We start from the raw sequence: 22,883 nt of genomic DNA, 5'->3' as shown, positions 1-22,883 counted from the left end.
AAAAAAGACACAGAATTCTTTTTCCTACCTATTTTGTGTTATCTAATTTTGTTACTTTGTTCAAAAGTTTATCACTTGTTTCTTCTGTTCTTTAACCCTGTAAATGTTTACCTTGATGTTAAATGCTTCTTTTCTGTATCGATAATGGACTAACTTCTTATAATCATTTGAATTTATTGTTGTTCTAAATACCAGAAGAAAATAGTGCTTTTATGATTTCAAAAACAAATCAGTACCTGGCACCCATGCTCCTGGCTGCTGCCTTAAATCTTAACTCTCAAGTCTTGGTCGTGAAAGATTGAAAACTGCTTACATATGCAATATAAAAATTCCCCAGATCTCTCCATACTATACTTCAGAGTGCTTCAGGTTCTGGATATCTCAACTGAAATGGTTGTTTCCCACAGAATAAGGCAGGGTTTTCACTTACTATATACATTTGTGAAAGGGCTCTAGGCACTGACATAGAATGTATATGGTAGTCAGGGTTACATGGACAGGGCAGACAATAGGATCTGTCTATCATGTGAGAGTGGTTCAGGCATTACAAAAGCAATGTAGAACAGACTTGAGGGATATCCTCTGCTTCAGCTTGTGGAAATAGCATGCCCTGACAGAGGGAGTGCATTTGGTCACTCCTGCCAAAGCTGTAATAATTCACATAAGTAAATATTTGGTTGTCAAAATACTCTGTAGCCTCATAGATAGGGGTGTCATCTGTGAGCTGGAAGAAACACGTTTGTTCCACTGCTATGGAGATCTAAGATTTCACATCAGAGGAGGAGGCAGTTACCGGACGGCTGATATTTAAAATAGTTTTTCATTTATTACTTTCTTACAAAGGAAGTATTTCATACTTCTATTTGCTGATTGACTATTTTGGTCCTCTATTTTACATAGACTGCTTGATTTATTTTCTTTTTCGTTTTTTCCATTTACAGACAGATTGTTCAACTAGCAGGGTCGCATCTCTGCTTTGACATTGATGCCTAAAACTTGTATTCAGCTACACCAATCACATACTGTTATAAATAGTTCAATGAGATTATAATTTTACCTTGTCCCTGTAAGCATGATGTTACATGTGTTGTCTTCTTCAGAAGAAGAAATTGGTAATAACAGTTTCAAATCTGTTTGTTTTCCAAAGTAAGTGTAATTATATCAAACTGAGAAGGAGACATTAACATTTAAACAGTGTATGGGAACTGCTGAATCATGGCCTAAACCACTGATTGAGCACCTGGAGGAAAGACCCAGTCAGCCCTGAGAGCACCTGTGAAGGCAATTGGTGAAGACAATGAAGGTGGAGCCCGGTTCCACTCCTCTTAGGCCTCATTTAAGGGCTGACTGCCACGGAGGAAGATCTTTCTCTAGAGATTTCTCCCTGGTGGAAGCTTTTCCTTGTGAAGCCAGAATCTTCTAATACGGGTGAGTGACCTTCTTCCTTTCCTTTCTAGCACCCTTCTGTCGTGCTGGTCATTCCACCTAATTTGTGATGTCTTTTCCATCATGTTGATCTTTCCAATTCCTACAAACAGGTAGCTGCATCTTTTTTGCCAGCTTTTTTAAGTATGAAGTAATAAAATCAGTACCAATCAGGTATAATGCAATTGATTTTTTTAAAACTTTTTTTAACTATTACTTCTTGGTACTACCCTCAGAAGCATTTTCAGAGATTAATCCTCCAGTAGGGAAATCTGTTCTACATCAAAGCAGGGGTGATAGCGACAGCAGCTGGAAATTCTACTATCACCTTCCATTTTTATTTCCTCATACATCACAAACACTGATGGCTTTTAGCACAATCATCTCGGTAGCAACTGGCTTCAGGAGTCAGATCAAAACATACTGTTACTAATTCATATCCTGATGATAGTTACCTGTTTTATACTGTCTCGGTTGAATTGAAAATTCACTTATTTTTTCCTTTGAGATTTAAAGCTGTGTGTGATCTTCGCAAGTACAAGCAAGTCATAAGAATGTCTTTTACCTATTTATTTGTGGCTGGCTGGCACCTTTTTTTTAAATGTCCTTTGTGTACTGTTTTAATTTGCTTATACACTTCCTTGCAAAAGGTTGAGTGGTAGCTAAGCTGAAATCAGTTGTAGATGATCTTCTTTTACTAGTTTATAAAAATGTGTTCAGAACTGGAATAATGGATGAGGCAGTTGATATTTCATGCCTGTTTCTGGTCTAATTAGGTTAGTATTCTATCAAAAAATCATATAAAATCTGAAGCAACATCACCAGAGCGTGTGATATTGCTTCTCATTCTCTGATGTTCTAAGCCTATTTGTGAAGTCTTGGACTAGTGAAAGCTATTTGGAGAACATCTGTAATTTGATATAATACTGTCTGAGAACTTGAAAATAGTTTAGTAGAATAGGTAATGACAAGAACTAGACACACAGTATGTGAAGGAAGGTTTTTGGTGTTCTCACTGAAACCTACGATCTAAAGGGCCATATCTGTTTTCATCAGTTCCCTGATACCTAACATAATCCCCAATAGGATCAATCAGCGGTTGCTTCCCACTCCTTATTTCAAGTAAACTTCCATAACAATCCTTTTCCTTAAACTAGACCCAGTCATAACAGTGAGGAGATGTCCCAGCAGAGTAACTTATGACAAGTCTCTCAATGTTCTTAGATGGAAGTTAAGTGTTTGGCAAAGTAGTGGCCATGAATTCATAACAGTTAACTATCTTCAGGTTTTATTTTTGTGCTGCTGCTGATTAACATAGCTATTTTTAAATGTACAGTCTTTAGTTCTTCCATCAAAATATGTATTCGTAAACGTGTTTTTGTTTTCATTTTTTGTTAAGATCTAAGTAGGGGGGGAAAAAAAAACCTGCCTTTATCTCAAGTAAGTAGGTATTTGTAACTTTTCTATCGTGTCTGTGAGAAGAGTTCTATAATGAGTTTGGTCTTATTCATGGATGTTCCTATTAAGTAAACAAGAGTACATAAAAATATCTGTTTTGTGGACTAGTTCAGGGAATTAAAAAAGCTATTTATTGCTTCCAGCTTCCCAGATGGCTTCTCTAGCCAGGAGCAATACTCTTTCCTAGTTCACTGTGCTTTTCTGTCTTGTCTGCTAATCTGCTATACACTATGAGAACCCTCTTGGATCAGCTTCCTGGACATACGTAAACACAGATATCTTAGTTTCTCCACATAATTGTCTTTTGTGATGGCTTATTAATTTAATTGTGTATGTCAATGTAAGTACACTGCTAAACTAGGCTAAAAAGTTACTATATTCATGAAGACTGAGAATTTGGTATAAGTACTCCGCTAGTTCCCTTAACAAATCACTCTTTTATTGTTTTTGTACTACGTTTGATGCTTGGTTAGGAGTACTCCATAAAACTAAACAGTACTGCAAAAACACCTCGTTTTTTGTTTTTATACTCAAACATCTTTGATGTGCTTTGCTTTCTTAGAAGTAAGGTCAAGCAACAGTCACTGATGAAGCTGACATTACCATTATGATCACGCTTGTTACTATAAAACAATAAAATCTGTTTTAAATTTAAATACTTTTTGAGTGTTATGGAAGTAATGTAAAACCGACACCTATGGGGCAGAGAAACTCAGCTGAGAAGAAAATTAATAACTTCATTGTTGCCATCAATGGAATTGGATTCTAATCAAAGTATTACTATTATGCTTAACAGAAATTAATCCAGCTGCTTACTTGATCTTTGGTTTTTGATGAAGAAGAGCTTTAGTCTCTCTTTAAAGGTATTTTCATTCATATAGAATTCAACTTGCACTCTGAAATAAAAAAAGAAGGATTAGAATTGAATATGGAAGACAACAAATGATCATTTTTTCAAAATAACTTTCCCTAATCTGTTATTTCTATATGACTGGAGTAACAGGTACAGTTCAGCCAAAGGCTCACTCAGATTTGAATGACTTAACATTTAAAAAAAACCTGGAATTAGATACATATGTAATGTATCCCCTTCACACCCAGAATCATTTTCTTAATACTTGGACACTCTGCACTGAAGAACTTGGAAGCTTCTATGTTTTTAAAATTTCACTGCAAGATTACTCTCGTATCTGCATCTATGTAAGGAAGATTTCGTTGATGTTCAGGTTAAGCCTTCCATCTCCGTTTAACTACTTCTGGAAAGTTGGCGTTGTAATGATTTTTTTCCTATCTTATTCATATATTTGTTAAGCATTCATATCTGAGTCTTCACCTTTAATCAGATATTCTTGCCCCCAACAAACCACTCTCTGAACTTCACTGTTTATTGTCACAATAGAATACTGAGACCTGAGAGTAAAATTATATTACCGTCATCCAACATTATACAGAGAACAACTCCCCTTCCTATTTATGCTACTAAACCAACAGTGATTTTTTTTTCCCTTCCTTCCTCACAATTTGCCCAGACCTCTTTCATGCCTCTGTTCCTTAGCTCATTCTGAGCACAACTAATGCAGCAGTGGTCCAACTACACAGGCAAAGAACAGCATTGTGGAGTACACTAATCATACAGTGAAACCTCAGCAACTCCAGAGCTGCACTGCCTACTCTAACATAAATGCAGCATAAGTTCCGCTTTCACAGAAGTCCTACATTCAACCAATTGAACTTCTCTCACCAATCTTACTTCTCCAGTGATGAATCCTCATTCATTTGACCCCAGGACAATTTCTGTTCCTTTTTGAGGAGTCAGTACCTGGTTTGGAAACCACCATACTACTCCTAAAGGGACAGCATAGAAGTGAATAGGGAATTAAACTGCTTCCTATTCAAAGCATGATAGAAGACAACTTTATTTCTAAGCATCTTAATGTATTGGAACCAGATTCTGTAACTTAGAGGATTTTTAACTTCTGTGCAGTGAAATGTTCGATGAAGTTAAGAGTAAATCCTACCACATAATAGCTTTCCTCCCCCATCTGGTTCTACTTCTTTTGAGATAAGATGTTTAAACAGTTGGTAATAAAGAGAAGGAGTGCATCTGTCTTCCTCTTTCTAAATTGAGAGTTGCCACAACTGTGTATTTAGAAGAGTTCCGGCTCATCGGGATGCCCTAAAAGCTCCCACCAATCTAGAAGAAAAGCCCACCAATGAACAGCCTATTTCTGAGCTTTGTTTGACATTAAACACAGACAGAGTGTTGTTGCTGTTCAGGACAGCTGGAGTTGTTGGCATTAGCAGAAGTACAGCTTAAATTATTGGTAACATTAAGGAAAGTTAAGGCAATGTGTCCAGTGGTAAACTGCAAGATGAGTGGGTTTGTGAGGGCCTGAGTTTTGCCTCAGTTCTTTTCACAGAATCACAGAACTGTAGGGGTTGGAAGGGACCTATTGGGGTTATAGAGTCCAACCCCCCTGATAAAGCAGGGGGGGTTGCTTAAAATGGCTTATATAGTTCCCTATACTGTGTTGCTTAGGAAGGTGTCCAGATGGGTCTTAAATATTTCTGAAGAAGGACACTCCGCAGCCTCTCTGGGCAGCCTGTTCCAGTGCTTCGTCACTCTAACAGTAAAGAAGTTGTTCCTTGTGTTTGTACGGAACGTTTCCCAAGGTATTTACTGTCGCTGCATTAGTGACACTTTTATTGGGAAACATTTCTTGTAATTTGGCAGCTGCGGCATGATAAATATATATACATAATCTTCAAGGATATTTTTCAGTAGGTAAACAAAGTGGCATAATCTACTGAAGTGAGAGATGTTATTTAAAAGGAGCAAGCACAGTATTGGTGATCTTTTTTTACACGTTTTAAACTAATCTCAGATTTTAGGTAAGAAAATTATAGTCATCACTTACAATGAAAGAACAACATGTTAACAGAAAGCTGTGCATTAATGATATTGAGGAAAGAGGATGTGGGAGCTAATCAGGCTCCTATCACTGCTGCAAGAACTGCTCTGATAGCCCTCTAGCAGCTGTCTGCTTCTGCCTCTCTTCCCTTAGCAACCAGTGCTCACAGCAGACTGGAATTCCACCCTGCAGTAGTTTCCATGGCAAAATGTATTACAAACGCTGCTAACACCACTCCTATGGCTCAATTCTTCCTTCTTCCTCTGATTATTTTTGAAATTCAGTAAAAACTGTGTAAGCCTTCTACGTTTGCAGGAAATGCATTATCACACACATAATCACCATATAATTCCATCATACTCTGGCTACTGGACAGAGTATTTCACTTATTTAGTTTGCTATTTACTGAGAATAAATGGCTGAAGGAGCCACTGGCAGTGATGAGGACAGGAACCTCTGGATACTATCTTTCTTTTTTTTCAATACTCTGCTTTTTATTTTTAGGGGTAATACTCATTGTACTTAAGTCAATGTTGTGCTCTTGTTTTACCTCATGCATTTGCCCTTTTCTGTCTCTTTCCTGCTATAAAGTGTAACCTGGAAAATGAGTATTTCTGGAATAGAACACAAATTCTGATCCTCACTTGTGGTGTTACGATTAAGAGGGAAAGCCTTGTAGAAGCTTTTCTGGACCTGTTACAAACTTGATAGGATGTTTCAAGTAAGCGAAATTCATTGCAGTGTACTACTTATATGAAACATTATTGTGTTGCAGCAGAAACGCTAGTTGGAATTTGGTTCCAAGCAAATGGAAGGGTGGTTCTGGTGCTGATGAAATGAGAAACATGCAGTACAGGCTGGCAGTATCTGTGTATGTAGATGACCTGTCCTATGAAATAGGCTTAGTTTTGTTCTCTGTTTGGACTGTTCTTAATGTTTTTAATCTCCCTGTACCAAAGCAGTTGTAGTTCAGTCCACCCTGATGAAAAAGTAAGTCAAGCTGATGGATTGATACACTCATCCTTGATGACAGATAGAAACGTTCAATGAACGTTGAATCTTGTGTACATAGCTATTCGGTCGTTTCTGACTTTTTCTATGCGGTAGGAATTGAATGTTCCACGAAAACCTGACGTAGGGACTTAAAGAACAGGTCAAATGCTTTACTGACTCTTGGTTCGGCTTTACTGAAAATTCACAAAAACAAGATAATGTATCTCTGGCACAAACAACTGAAGGCATTTGCTTCTCTTGAAAACAATGTTGGCTTTTGCAACTGTGGTTGTTTGGTTTTTTAAAGCTTCTGTTTAAAATTATATACCCTTAATAGTGGTCTTCCCTATTGGAAGATCAGAGAATAGTGATGTCAGCGGAATCTTTGAAACACATTTTCAAGTACCCAAAGTACAAGTATACATAACACCTTACTAATTCAGTCAAGATGTAATTTGAGCAGTACGTTTTAATGTAATACAAAATATAGACATTCACTGATGCTTGCCAAATGATTATAGACACACAACTGCATGTGAGCACGGTGGGGCAGTGGGTGGTGTGCTTCAGCAGTGGTGGCCATGTTGAAAAATAGAGAACCTGCTCCACCAAACAGCGCTGCTGTTCTCTTTGCATCTGTTGTAGTTTCCATGGAAAAAAATAGGAGGCATTACTTTCGGAGTGGCCTGCAAATGTATAAGATTTGGAGTGGCCTGACCCTGCTCAGTCTGGGGAGTACTTTAAAGAGGTACCGAATCTGAGGCCTGCTGCCCAAGAGGCAGTGGGATTACAGGGCTTATTTCAGCATTCATTGCAGTTTTTCCCCTCAGGTCCCCTCAGCCCCATCACAACATCAGAATCAATACAACCCATCAAGTTGACTTTTCAAATGTTACCTCCTCTTCCAATGTTGAAAGAAATAGCAACAAGATCAGTAATTTTCCATTACTGATTTTTAGCTTGGGAAGGTCTTTTATTTTTGTTCCTGGAAAGCAATAAGTCTTCAGTTGCACAGGTCAGATGAAGTTCTGAGTTGTTTTTTTTTTTCCTCTCCATACTGAATGAGAGCAACCCAAAACATCTGGGGAGAATGGGGGCTTGCTTGCTCCCACTAATAGGAGAGACAGTTACTATTAGTCCATTCTTGAAGTGTGACACTGACATGAGATTGTTGTGGAAATCAGTGTCTCAATGCTTTTCTGGGCATCTTAGCATACAGTTTTTAAAGTTAAATCTTTACTGAAGTTATTTACAAATCACTATGCTGACAAAATCTAACATTTTCAATAACGTCCCTTATTTTCTTAAAGAATACTTCTAACAAGAGTGAAATGATTAAAGCTGATAGGTATTCTGATAGGGGATTTTACATGTCTGCTATGAATAAACCAGTGAATATATTCAAGAGCTCTGCAGAACTGTTTGTATGATACTGTCTTGTACAGTACTGCCTATATCTATTCATTTCCCTGTCGAGACCCGTAGAATACTGAGTTTCAAGCTGTGCATATTATTTTGACATTCAGGTTTTTGACTTTTCCTATGCCCCTGGGATGTCTACAGCCACTCTGTAACATCAAAGGAACAGATGCTAGGGGGTCTCAGGTAAATTAGCTTCTATGACTCTAAAATATGCTAAATGAGAGTGCTGTGTGCTAAAACTCCATGGTTGGAGATTGCTATTTCTTTGCTGTCAAAGTTACTTTACTACAAAAGCCAACAGGACAGCTGGTGATTCATGAGGAGTGAAACTGTCTTAGGAGGATGACCATTCATGTGCCTAACACACTCTATTCCTCTGTTCACAACTGAATGTTCCTATCACCTGTTGACATTCTAAAGTAGAAGTTAGATGGCAGACATTTCTGCAACTACAGCAGTCTATTCACTGAATCTATCCTCTCTGAGTTAGGCGAGGCATACATAGTCATGCAGCTTCCCTGGGTAAACCACATATGTTGCATGAAGAAATTGGAAATTACTGCTCTTATTTTCTGCTTTTCCATCAAAGCATTTTACTGCTAAATACTGAAAATAGACAGTTTGAAGATATTTCTCAATGTTTATTAAACCTCTGTCTGCAGGATATTTTCAATGAATGGTTACCTCAGTAAGATTGTCTCATTCTCTTGCTTTCTCTCAAAATAAATAAATAAAAATCTTAGTAAGTACACTAGATACACTTGTGTCTACGCTAAAGCTCTGTACTAAACACCAGCCCTGGCCATGCAGCCTGTTTCAAGAATTGTTTGTAGCCTTATATCTCCTCACATTCTTGCTCCTACTTCTTTCTTTGGTCCTCTGAGATCTCTCTTCTCCATGCTCAGTTGACAGTTTACATTTCATTCCGATTCCTCCTCCCCCTCCTCTCTATTCCTCTATCCAAACTGTAAAAGTTTTCCTATTTCTTCTTACGTTGTCTTTATCTCCAGTTCCTTGCGGAACTCACCTTGTCCTGCCTTCCTTTGCACTATGGAATTTCATATTTTTTCCACCTGAAAACATGGTTTCTTAACTTTGCTCTAATTATCTACATCAACCTTCACTATCAATAGACCCTTCTTCTTTACACACTCATCACCTGGACATGTAACTAAGGACTCTGTTTTCCTTCCTCCCAGTACCTAGCCCTTTTCTGTTTTCCTTTGGAAACTTCTTTTGGTGAAAGTGTTTCATTCTCTTATTTTTACTTCAGCTCTTTCTTTTGCAGAAATAACTCATTCTCTCCCACAGCACCTGTCTTAGTTTCAGCTGAAATTGAACTGTTTCCAGGAGAAAAATTATAGTTGCCTGCTAAGCAGTGTGGTACAGAGCTAAGGCCATTCTCAGTGATGGGCCTAAGGAGCTGCAAGGGAACAGAATTAGGTGACTTAAACTGGCCAAAGAGATATTCCAGACCATATGACATGAAGCGGAAGGAATTTTGAGGGGGGGTGGGAATTCATTGTGCTCTCTTCTGCTGCTCAGAGGCTACCTGGGCATTGGCTAGGGGACGGTGAGTAATTGTTTGTGCATCTTGTTATGTATGTTCATATACGTATACATACATGTGTCATAATCATTATCCTTTTCTCTTTCTCTCTCTTGGTAAATAGTTTTATCTCAGCCCAGAAGTTCTACTTTATTTTTTCCCGATTCTCTCCCCCGTCACACTGGGAGGAGGGAGTAAGCAAACAACTGCGTGGTGCTCAGCCACTGCCAGCTTAAACCACAACAGCACCACCACTGCTAGCTCTAACCACAGGCATGACAGAATGCATCGCCTTCTCTCTAGGTCTCCTTTTATGTCATTGTCAACAATGACATCGTCACCAGGTGTGACACTAATTTAGTGTTACCTCTGGCAACTTGTTCATTATCCATCTCCTCTTCTCATCTTATTGTTTAGCTTAATAAATCTGAAAGTCATTCCTTTGCTTCTGAATTCTTAATGTACAAAAGCTTCACCTGTGCCATGGGTATCTCTGTACCTTACTGAAATATTATCATTTCATGACCTTAAGAGCTCTCAGTCTTTTGAAATGTTTGTCTTCCTTCTCCTCATCGATTATTTCATCAATTTTCAGCCTACTTCCAGTATTGCGTGTAGAGACAGCCCAAAGGTGTCAAGGCTTTAATAAATTCTGCAGAACTGTATAAATGCCAGACAGGTCCATTGGTGGTATATAGCCCCTAAAATATACCTTTCTCAGGCCAGTTAGAAATGTAAGGGCAAGCAGGTATTATAATATCCATTGTATGTTCCAAATAGATGATGGCAGCGATGGAGTTATAACATTGTTACTCCCACACTTAATATATGATGCTATTTTTCAGTAGGTTTTAATCTGTAAGTATGGATACAATTTCCATGCTCTCAATTGAACACATTTTTCTTACAAAGCTAGCAGTTCAACACTATGACGGACACTGTCATGAATATTACCTAGACAGAGACAGAAACAGGCATTCAGATAAATAGGAGCCTTAAATTCTCCTGGTAGATTCTGTCATCTCAAGATGTAAGAATGTCAGTCTCATTGCTCCCTGTAGATATGGCCACTTTTCCTATAAATGAGAAAGCAAGTCATCTTTGTTGGTATAGCGGCTTTCTTTTTTTCCTTCATGGTCTTTGTTTTTGTAGTGGCCCAAGATTTGGAACAGCAGAAAGCACTGTGTGTGAATAGATCTGTTGTTTAATGAGATTAAGCCCAAAGTGCCTTAACTTTTTAAGAAAATGCTGAGCAAACTTTCTTCTTAAATTTGGTCCCCTGAAAGTCTCTAAGGCTAGCTTCTGAGTAACAGTGACATTCAAATTACAAATCACTTAAGCTCCACTTGCTGTCTGTAACATAGACTTATCTGACTATTCTGTTGTTCTTCAAGCTACCTTTTTCTTCATTTCTCAAAACTGCACCTTTTCTAAAGCAGCAAGTAGAACAAAGCTGAGAACTGTTAGTGCATGGTATCCTCAAAGATTAGATCATTTATCTCTGTTACATTTTTCCTTAAAAAGTAGGAAATTAAGATTTAGCTATTTCAAAATGGAGCAACAAGGAGAAGGCAAAAAGAGCAGATGGATATGCGAAAGGGGAAAAAAGGAATACAAAAAAAGCAACGAAAAACCTTGTGGGTGAATCCCAATCTGTCATTTTTAGAGCATCACATGACAAAGTGTAAAATATAACTTTCGATATGACTTAGTAATATGGTGTCAGAAATCCACTGCCAGTTTCCCAGGTCAGACCCAATGCCCAGTAACATGAGTGGAAAGATTCTCCCCACTTACAGTTGAGTAAAATAAGCAAATTGTAAAATATTCACACTGGACTTCCCTTACTGCTTCGAGTATTTCATTGATATTTTTCTCCCAAAATGAAAGGCATTTTTTTTCTATTTTATTTGTACAACATAGACTGTGTAAGCCTGGAGATCACTGTGAGATTCAGAAGAGCTCATATATTGATTCTTCTCTAATATAACTCCACAGCTTTTTATTGTTGACATCTGGATTTCTTATTACTTCTGTGACTTTCCTGCTTTTGTTTTTTTTAACTGTACTGATCTGCTTGCTACTTTTCCGTTCAAACCAGTAATATTTCCTGGAAAAATGGACAGTATGTCAAGTCAGAAAAACAGATCTTGCAGATCTTCCTAAAAATGAAATGTGGGGGCTCAATAATTTAACCTACATTTTTATATAAGGCATATTAAATTATACAGAAGAGTTAACTGTACTCCCCAAAAGGAAATATAACATTATGGGGGAAAAAAAAATTGTCTTAAACTACCTACACCAGTCAATGTCCGCATCAGAACTTAAATGATATTTGTATTTTGTCTTACTCTCTGAGTAGCATTTCTTAAGGAGAGAAGTTTCAGAAACTGACTTCTGAATTTTAAGGTAGAAATATCAGCATGTCATGTCAAAATGACAAATTACTGCTTTTCTTCTGAAAATTGCTTTGTTCAAGCAGGTAACTGTACTTTAGATTACCCTTGTCACTATTTAAGCAGAAAATTTATTGATTTTTTTCCAAGCAAAGTGCATTTGATAAGCTGATCAACAGTCTCGTTCTGGTTTTATTTTTGGCATTGTTTGAGTTTTCTGACCCAATTCTAAAAAAAAACTTCTGAAATCTTGTAAGTTTTTGTAGCCTTAAGTTCTTCCCTGCATAAAACTACAGTTACTGTGCAAGACATTATGCTGCCTTTTTTTATCACACTGGCTTAGTGGGATGTGATCTATATTCCGTGTCCAGCCTTTTGGGAGCTATGTTCTTCTCAGTTCTTTGCTCTAGCTTGGTTGTCTTAATTGCTTCCTAGATAACTTCATGGAGATGATAACGAGTCTTAGCTGTTCAACAGCTTCCCACTGAGCTCTGCAGTGAAAACAGCATAAATAAGGCCATCTTCGCTGAAAACGCTAAGAAAGCCTTATAAGAAGCATCTGATAAATGGCAAGTGTGTGCAGTTTCAGAAAACGGCACTGCATTTGTCCTTCAAATGTGGAAATCTTCCCATTTCCCTTCTAAGCGTTAAGCCAAAAGTGAGTACATCTTACACTTCAGGTCTAGAGTTATTTTCCTAATTAGTCACCAAATTGATGTCTCCAATCACTCTGAACTATCTGATGCCATTCAGACCTGATTTGTCTTGTTTTCATTCTCCTAAAATTGCTTCCTTCAAGATGAAAACTAAGCATAACTATATTGCTTTATTTCTCATAAAATAGCCATATGAATGATATTTGGAGAAGATACGAAGCATTAAATATAGCCTGTTTCTTTAAAACAAATAGAAATCTGAAGTGCAGATAACTATTAACCATGAGGAAAAAAGCATCTGAACACACTGAAGATGCTTTTATATCCATATAGATAGCGATAAATATTTCCTGGCTGCAGTAGGAAGAAACTCTGCAGATATAACTCACTCCAATCAGTGAAAGTTTGGCACACACTCTATAATTCACATTTGCTTATTCTGCAGACGCAATCCAGGTATAAACTCTACTTTCATATAATAGAGGAGTTAACTGTTGGTTAGGTCATAAAAAAAAAACTAAACACTGAAATGCTTGAGATAATATAACCTTCAAATATTTAAACCTTTACCAAAATTAATCTGGTGGTAATTTTAACCTCAACTGACATTACATGTAGATGTATGTACACTTCTGTATTCCTGTGAGATAGACGCATTTGATTCTTCGATTATTGACCCCTTGCATGTTTGCTTCAGCCAAAAAAAAAAAGAACGTTTCTTCATCTTGGGAGATGGGAAAGGAGAAAAGTGCTCAATGTCACTTTGTTACCACCACTGCCACTTAATCCTTTCCTTTCATCCCTAATCCCCGCAACTCTCTCTTCCCACCCCCAGCCGTTAACACGGTTTGGTTTGTCACCTCCTAATCCTCTCCAGAAAAGGCTGAGCGTGGAGTTAGTGCCAGCGCTGCTCTCCGGGAGGTATGTAGCAGGCTCATTCACAAGAGTTTATACAGAGCAAAGAAGTTCGGGTGAGTTTCATGCTGAGTGGAAGGTGAATTCGTGTATACACCTATGTAGTAATGTAAACATAAATAACAGGGTAGGGCTGCTGAGCTAAGATATTCATGTTAAGGAAAATAACCCTTATTTGACAGGTGCTGTATAGTGCAATTGAATGCAAGTGTGATGGTCTAAACCACTACTGTAATAGTAATACACAAAGGCCAAATGATAGGACTGAGTACTTCTCCAATTATGAATTTAAGAAAAAAGGAGAGAGGAACAATTGTTACAAGGGAGGCACAGACTACAATTAACACAAGAGAAAGCCGTGGCAAATAGAAGCAGATGCTCAGGACTATAATGTAGCTAGTAGCTACTTTACATAATGTGGGGCTCAAACTGAGGGAACAGAGTGGGACCTTAATTTCCTTACTTCTGCAATTTGCAGAGCAGGGATTAGCAGCTCCTCTGAAAGGGGAGAGGCCCAAGCATTGGTCTTTGATTCCAGCTTGTACTACAAAGAAAGGGCTGCTGCCAGAGGCCTGACAGCGCAGAGCATCTAGGCCGTGAGGCTATGCTTGGACTGCACATCCAGCTCTACTAGTATCAGTTCCAGCTATCTGAATCAGAAAGCAGCCAAGTGTATACGTAATATGGAAAATGCATGCATGTTTGCAGTTCAGAGAAACTGACAATCATTAGAAAAAACCTGTGGTTTGTTTCAATAACTACATTGATCATAAGGACAAAATGGAGAGAATATGGAAATATACATGAGAATGAGGTAAGTTCATCGGGAGAAGAATCAGGAAGGAGACCTACCAGAATGATCTTAGAACAAGACTCGGTGTGTTAAGTTGTTCTGTTCTTAAGCCTTTCCTCTTACCACTTGCTACTGTCCACTAAATAACTGACCAATCAGACTGGTTTAATCGTCTATTAACGGACTAGACAGTCTTTGATTTTAAAAAGAAACCTAGCTGAGCAAAGCCAAATACGACCAGTAAAAGATTAATGTTATGAGAACTTTTATCTCTTGTTAAAAGGGTAAAAAGCTTACAATGTTCAATTTCAGCTGTATAAATTCATAGTTAACTGAAACAACAGCGTAATCTGCTAGCTTGCTAAAATAAACGATGATATAGCTACCTATTTGAGTTTGTAGGGTTCTTAAAATCAAAATGGATCACTTGACATTAATGGTTACAACTGTGAAAGAAGTGCAAGAAAGAGGATGCATAACTACAGTATTCCCAAGAGGAGAGTTTTATGGGTTATCTTTTTTGTATTAAGTTGGTACTGAGTAGTAATAGCTAGCCGCAGCATAGAGCTGAACCCTCCCATCCTACTCCATCTACACAAATACATAGCTACTACATGAAGGCTGCCGAGCCACTGTGCTGTCTGGAGGGAAGCAGCTTTCCAGTTACTACTGCAAGCTTGCTTCTTTCCTTCAATAATTCTTCCATTTTCATCTTTGTCTTCAAATGCTATAAGTGCTGCTTCAGTATCGGTCTTTTGCATGCCTTCAGGATTACGAGGTAGTTCAGCACACTGAACTCCTCATTATTTGATCTATATTTGATCAGGACGCTCTGATCATGTGCTCCATCTAGTTGCTGCAAATTGCTTGACCTCTGACACCTTCTTGAAATGGGAGTCATATGCTCTTCTGTTTCCCTACAGGGCTTTTCTGCAATGGTCTGTCCTAGATTCAAGGTCTCCGGATTTTATCTAAATACAATTAATAATTGTATTTAGTTATATTGTAATAATAAAAATACAAGGCAAATGTATATGAAGTTCAAAAGCAGATTTTTATATATCCCAGTGCTGTCCTTCCAATGTACTTAGCCTCTTGTACTTCTCTTTATGAACTTCTACGAATGCCTTGCTTAAAGAAAAAAATAATGATATATAATAGTCTCAAAGATCCTATTCTGTAGTCACTCAAGTTGAAGAAAGCCTTAATATCTTAAAAGGACAGGAGATAATTCTCAGCTTGGAGTGATTTCAGTTTCTTTAGAATTGCATAAGCCATATCCACAATGATAGACAACAAATTGTCTGTAAACAGAAAACTGGAATTTTAACCAGTCAAAGTTGTAACCACAACATTAGTGAGAAAAGTAAAGAGTTAAAAATGGCAACTAAATAAAATCATGGCAAAATGCTAATGAAACAACAGCAACAAAAACGTTTGCAACATATGTTAAGATTGATAAAAATACAAGTACTACTTGGAAAGTTGATAGCAGATGAAAAAGAACAAATGGCACCCATGCCAAGACCTTCAAGTTGGATTTAGGTTGGGAACAAACCGAGAGCAGAGCAAATGACAGATATAAATAGAATATGAGCTGTAGCACTCTGCTCCATTATGAGATAATTGCAAGAGATAAGGGGGAAGTCTGAAGCGAACATAATGTACTTAATTTTTTGTAAGTCATTTGGAAAGGCTCTATGGAGACTGACACTGCATGTAAGAATAATATAATAATTTTTATAAGAAAGTAAACAACCCAAAAAGGTTGTTTTGTTTTTCCTTTTTCTTTAAAAAAAGGATGCTGTAATATAAAGTGAGAGCCTATCCTCAGAGAAGACATTTTCTTCAGGAAAGAATGTACAATAATAATGCCACGTGGCCAAAGAAGCACAGAAATATACCATCTTTTTTTTTAATAGGAGTAATATAGGTTGAAAATCAAAGAGGAAAGAAAAAACTGAGGAGGAAGGTGATTTAACTAAGTTCCGGTAGCTGGAACTGAGAGAATCCTAATAGAATTAGCCAGGTGACTTCTTAGAGATCTACCAAAGCAGAGGATTTTTGCACTTAAAAAGTAGAAGCAGCCTAAGCAAGATAGAATAATCATCAAAATAAGCGCACTCTAGCAATCAGTAATGCTGAATAAGTATTTTGCAACTTAAGCACATGTATTCAGTTCCAATGCTAAGAAATGCAAAGAAGCCATAAATTATAATTCTCTTCCTGTGGTGTGACATCATGCTATATAGACAAAAATGTGTTCATTCTTGTTAATTAACAAGACTGTTAGCTGATGTACATGCAGTCACAGAAATAATAAAAGTCCTTTGTAGTCTAACAGGATAGACATAAACTTCAGGTGTAGAATGAGCTACTTTGGCACTGAGGTGGGAAAGCAGTAGGAACAGGCTATCAGGACACTGCATAATCCTAGATAGATATATCAGGTGTTCAGATAAATGTAGCTGCACAACAAAATTCCTAATGATTTACTCTTATTTTTCTGTTTTCCATATTGGTTTTTATACTGCTTCAATAACACACAGCTAACCTGCATGATAATTCTAAACGTATTCTTGTCTGCTCTGTCAATTGTGTGTATATACCTACCAGCAAGCAAAGTACTTGGTATGCTCATAAGAGAACCGATAAAATTAACAGGCTGCCAAATAAATACTTTGATTACTCACAAAAAAAGGTGCAACATCAGTTGTTCAGTTTATCTGAATAAAGTTTTCTTCGGGCCCTGATTCTGGAAATGTTTTCTAGATTGTTTTTGTGGCTTGTTTTGATTTGCTTATTTTACTTTTAAAAACAAGAACATTAAGGATTCCAATAGATGAGGATATTGCTTTCTCAGAAAAATATTGAGACAAATAGAGCTTACTGAGAAAAACAGAAGAAAATAGTCTTTCCTATTAAGAATTTATTACTAAGTATATAAAAGAAGATAAAGACTTAATTATGTTAGCTGTTACAATAAACGTTATTCTTGAGAAGTATTGAAAAGGGTAGGACTGGGAATGAAAAAGTAAGAATTCAATTACTACTTCTTGAAAGACCCTCGTTCCCCTCACACGCAAGCAAAATCCTGTACCATTTAATGACACTATTGCTATTTACTGTCACTGTGGGCTGAGATTCCATCCTAGAATCTCATGAGGTATAGAGCGGTTGTCACAATTCTGTGATTTGTGTTCACTTTTCCATTCTCATTGCTTTATAGCAAGGAAATAGGTCTATATTGATAACTTTTCAATCTCAGGTCTTCCCATATTCTACTGCATAGCTTTTTGGCCACAAAAAGAGAGGTTTTATTTATATACTTTAAGGAGTTGCAATGATTCAAGAACTCTGAACACATAACAGAACAAGTGAAAGTCACCAATATTTGAGATGTCACCTGTCCGATACTGTTCTTCACAGCCAACAAGGTACAGTGTAATTATGGATTTCATATAAATCTCATTGGCCTTGGAGTGAGCTATCACACTTTCTGATTAATCTTGAGGTATGATTTTTAATTGTCTTTTTGTTAGATTAAGAAAACTTGAAAATATGTTTTCACACTATTTTAGCAGTTTATTTCTATAATCTTTGCTCAAGTTAAATAGCACTCTCACAAAGTAGCGCAATGTTTACACACTGCGGTGCCAAAGTGCTGCTCATCAGTAGATTAACTGGTAGAATTCTGTGCCCACTATTTTATTTTTCAAAATATTCTCAAACTTCCATAACGTGCTTCAGGTATTTTTACCAAATGAGTTTGCTGGTGCCTTTGGAAAACTGGCTTGTTCTATGTAGACTAACTTTTCTTTAAATGTGACCTCCCAAATGAAGGCAGAAATTTCAGAGTTTGATGGCTTTAGTGAGGGTCAATTTATCAAAGATCTTTTCAGCTAACTGTCCTGCTGAGACGGATTTGGAGAGATGTTGTTCCATCATCTTGTTCTTATGCTGTATATAGATCTTACGGCAGAGGAGTTAGTAACAGCTGGAATACCTACATACAATGAGCAAAGGTATGTGTTTATGAATTAACTGTATTCACATAAGGAGGTCTGATAATGAATTGTCAAATGTCTAGGGTAATACAAGAAGGCACAGTAGTACTTCCAACTCTTTCTTCTTTCCATATGAACACTTCTGCCCCTGTAAACTGGCACTGCCATTCCTAGGAAGGAATTTCTATATCCACAGGTCACCGTAGCTTGAAGACAAGTAGCAGCAGATTGGTAGACGACTCCAGCTCCTCAACATCTCCACTCCACAACAGTCTCAGACTAGCCCACATTGCCTAACATGCAATGCCGTGCCAAAGTTGCACTGAAACAGTTTGAATGGCCAGCTGAGTTGGTTAGACACAAAAATGACATCACTTGAGTTTTCATAAACAGTTATTTAACACAACGAATTGTAGCAATTAAGATGAATCCTGCTATTATAAATTTACTTTGTGGGGTATTTTGTTTTTTTTTCCCTGGCCTGTAATCTGTATGTTGCCAAAGAGGAGGAAAAAATGGGAAACAAAAACTAATTGGGCCTTTAAAATTCAGTGCACTTTAAATGTGACAAAAATCACTTAAGATTTTGACAGTCTTTACAGAAAGTGGTCAGTTAATCAATGTCTGTATATTACAGAATATTCTGCTACACTTTGTGTGTCTGTACAGTCTTTTTTTAATGACTACTGAGCAAACAAAACATTAATTAAAAACCAGGTAATATCTACAAAATCACCTTTTAAACAGTGGTTCATATAACTGATTAAAACACTTTAAACAGCTAATCAAATACAAGATTGTTGTACACAGTGAAAACATAGCTTGCTTACTTTTCAAAAGAGTACATTCAGTTATACAGAGAGGCTGGACTTCATACCATCTCTGCTAGAGCTGGCTGTGCTTGACGGTGAGAATTACAGGGCAATAGTGATAAGTAACCAGTGCCTCCAGTTTATTTTGAATTCAATTTGAATAGGGGAAACCAAACCCCTTCCAGAGTCAGGGAATGTTGAGCATTAACAGATGCTGTTATGTGAGGAACAAATATAATACGGTGTTCCATTCTCAACTCAGCTTATCGTTTTTCCCATTTGTATTTGCTTCAGATTTGGTTTAACACTGCTTTTATCTGAACTGAAGTCTTTTCTGGTCACAAGGGGAAGAGAAAACAAAGTGAGAAAAACATAAAACCTTCTAGAACAGTTCTGGCTATTTGGAATAACAGAGAGGCTATTTTATAGCGTTTACTCCTTATTAAATAGCTCAGTAATCGCTATACTTTGAAGGAGCTCTGTAACTTAAACATACTTGAAATGCAAGTGGTACTAGCTTTAACACTGTACAAAGCTAAAGCACAAGCTCTTTTCTTTGCAGAAAGAGGTTGGACTTAGAACACAGTATCTTGGAGACAGGGACTTTCCTGGCAGAGCTAATCTATAGCTCGGACTGATGCTCAAATCTTGTAAATTGCTCCTACCAGGCTCCTTGTCTGGCTGTTACATTTCCAGTTACTAATGGCTAAAGATAGCAGACCTTTCTGAGAGTTAGGTGAAGTTGTTTTCTTTTTCTTAACTCAGTAGATAACCTGCCCAGCACTCATCGATCTTAATCTAACGCCTTCCTCCCTCATCTACCATGGCTTGATTCTCAGCAAGTCAAGCACAGTGATATGAGACTTAGCAAGAGGCTTTCCACCACAAAACTACAGCACTTCCTCACAGACATCTCTATTTGTGGAAAAAGGATTTGTCCCTCAAGGGATACTTCTCAGTAAATAATAATACCACTGTTTTTATCTGTGAGTATAAACACCGTTTTTATCTCTTAATGAGTGTTTCTGTTTTACTGCTACTTCCCACCAGGAAGTTGACTGATAACATAATTAGCAGATGATTGCATGGGGGAGGCTGAAATCTTTAACGGCTGTTTTAAGGCATTCTGTACCAAATCTTCTGTGCTGCAGAACATTCACGGTAGATGAATGATAGTCTCCCCCGTGACACAGAGATGAAGGGGCCATGATGTACAGGCCTCTGGGAAGGGCTTAACTTAATCGTTTACTTGAGGGGGGGGAATACAACCACAAGGAATCGAATTTTAAAGGCCTTAATGGACTAGAACAAGTCCTTGGATGGATTACACATACCATAGCCTTCAGTACAAAAGATCACCTTTACTAGACTACAGCCTAGAAATTGGATGTATAGCACTGAAATGTTTAGAAGAAATATTTATCATAAAAGTATTTTGGAGCTGCAGACATCTTGGATGTTCCAAGTGACTTACACGATAAGAAGGAGGTACTAGGAACCAATGCTACCATTTGTTATAAAAGGGTCATTCTGAGAGTAATCCCAGTGCATCACAGAAGTTTACTGTTACAAATCATAATCATTGGCTGTGATAGAACAATAATCATAAAATTAAGAGTGAGAACATTTGGGAAGGAACTGCTTCAGTTCCCCCATGGAATGTTATAGTGTCTGCCAGATGTTAAGTAGCATGGATAAGGCTCTAGATGGAAAAAATAAGAGCTTTTGAGTATTAAGTGTATAAATAAGTAAGTAATGATTGAAATACCAAGTACGCTTACAAACTTCACCACGTTGTGCCAGGGGAAGACAACTTGATCTTCTGGAGTTTTGAAGCTGAGATACTTGAACTTTATCTGCACAAGAAAACTTCTGCAGACGTTTGCCACTGAGGTCTTTCTACAAAAGGTACAGATATAACATGGAACTATCTCTCTTTTCTTTTTATGTCTTTTCCCCAATTCCAGTTTGCGCTAGGTTAAGTGAACTATAGAGACAATACATTTTTGCTTCCACTGTGGTTGTAAGAATGATGCTAAAACAGACATTAGCGTGAAGCTGCCAGAACCGCCTTTTGTGAAGTATTGCCTCCTCTTCCTCTCTTCTGCATAAGCAAATACATTTCTCCTTTTACCTGTAAGATTACTTATAGAAGGGACTTGATCCTAAAACTAGTTTAGAAGGAAGGTGAGTTCTGAGATATGAGTTTACTTATGGAGATTGTGCTCCTCAGCCTTCTGCCTGAAGTACAGAGCACTAGGTGTGGCTGATGCAGTGGTTTTGAAACGTTAGTATTTTTTCTTTATTTCTATATTTATTTAGATTGTTTTGCACAGTAATAGAAGATTTGGTTCATACACACCTTAATTTTTTCAGCTTTTGGTGCAACTCAAACTTTCCAACTACTACTGTGCAGTCTCACCACAGTTACCATGAAAACATTTACTTTCTTAGTTAATTAGACCATTGGGATCTTAAGGGGTTTCATTCAAAATCAAGCTTCTAAAATAGAATTTCAGTTTCTAAATTGCTTAATTTATTTTGAAGAATTACTTCTAAAACAAATCAAGATATATTTGGCAGTATTTGCTTAAGACCTTTTACTTTGTAACCTCTGTTAAATGGATGAACTCAAAAGTTAATACATTTTCCAAAATGAGGAGGTCAAATTGACTGAAGTATCTCTTGAAGGAAAGAGGAGGTCTATTTTGAAGAAATGGTAATGGAGTCTTCTGACAAAAATGAGAATTTTCATGCGAGTTGAATCTAGACTCAGATGTCTTAAGTCACTTGATTCAGAAATGGGTGGGCTTTTTACCCCTTTTAGTTTAACAGTCTCAGGTGACTTCCAAAAGGTAAGGCAAAGGGAGGGCTTTGCTCTGTGATACACGCTCTGCCAGATGACTGCTAATGTGCCTTCTGAGATTTTCAAGAAGGAGCCGTTCCTTGAAAGTAACGAGTCAAATGACAGCCTGCAACATACAGTTGTCCAAGCGGTGCGTGGAGGTGCTGCCTATCGTCTGGATCTCTTTCCTTTCCAGATAGGTGGTAATGTCCATTTCAGTAGTAAGCAGATTAGATGGGAAATCTGATTTTAATGTAATCCATTCAGTAGGCAATATAAGAACAGTTCTTGCACAAAGATAACACTTGGCTCTATAGTTGTGTTATGAAAGCCTATGCTATAGCAAAATGACTCAAATCTTCATCTTGGTATAGGAGCAGTATTTGAAATGTGTTCCCAGTACTGGCTAATGTCTCTTGTTACTTAGGTACAGAAAAGAAGAAAAATGCAGAACTGAGAAATGTAAATTTTGGTTCTCTGACTGTGAAGTTGTAAACACTTATTGGAACAGTATATGGAAAGTCATGAAATCTGTTGCTTTGAGAGTGGGGGTTACAAAGCATAGAGTTTGGTTTAGAGTTTAGAGTTACGTTTAGAGTTCTCTTCTATTTACATTTTTGGTAAGTGATTTTGAAGTGGCACAGTCATGGTGATTCTTCCTAGAACATGCTGCTTCTCTGTGTAACTTGGAAATCCA

The 22,883-nt window shown here is 37.4% G+C and overlaps 1 protein-coding gene across 1 annotated transcript in view; it reads right to left on the bottom strand.

Annotated features, from left to right (window-relative positions):
• The window catches only part of KCNT2 (potassium sodium-activated channel subfamily T member 2), a gene marked incomplete in the record, with an annotated part of 121,230 nt that overhangs the window by 93,096 nt on the left and 5,251 nt on the right, over nt 1-22,883 (bottom strand). Inside the window, 1 exon segment of the mRNA XM_021404158.1 lies at nt 3,700-3,779. Coding sequence (XP_021259833.1) covers nt 3,700-3,779 — 80 coding nt within the window.

The sequence above is a fragment of the Numida meleagris genome, chromosome 7, assembly GCF_002078875.1.
Source record: "Numida meleagris isolate 19003 breed g44 Domestic line chromosome 7, NumMel1.0, whole genome shotgun sequence".
Lineage (NCBI taxonomy): Eukaryota > Metazoa > Chordata > Aves > Galliformes > Numididae > Numida > Numida meleagris.
Note: the sequence above shows the minus strand (reverse complement) of the source record. Positions and strands in the feature narration are given on the sequence as shown.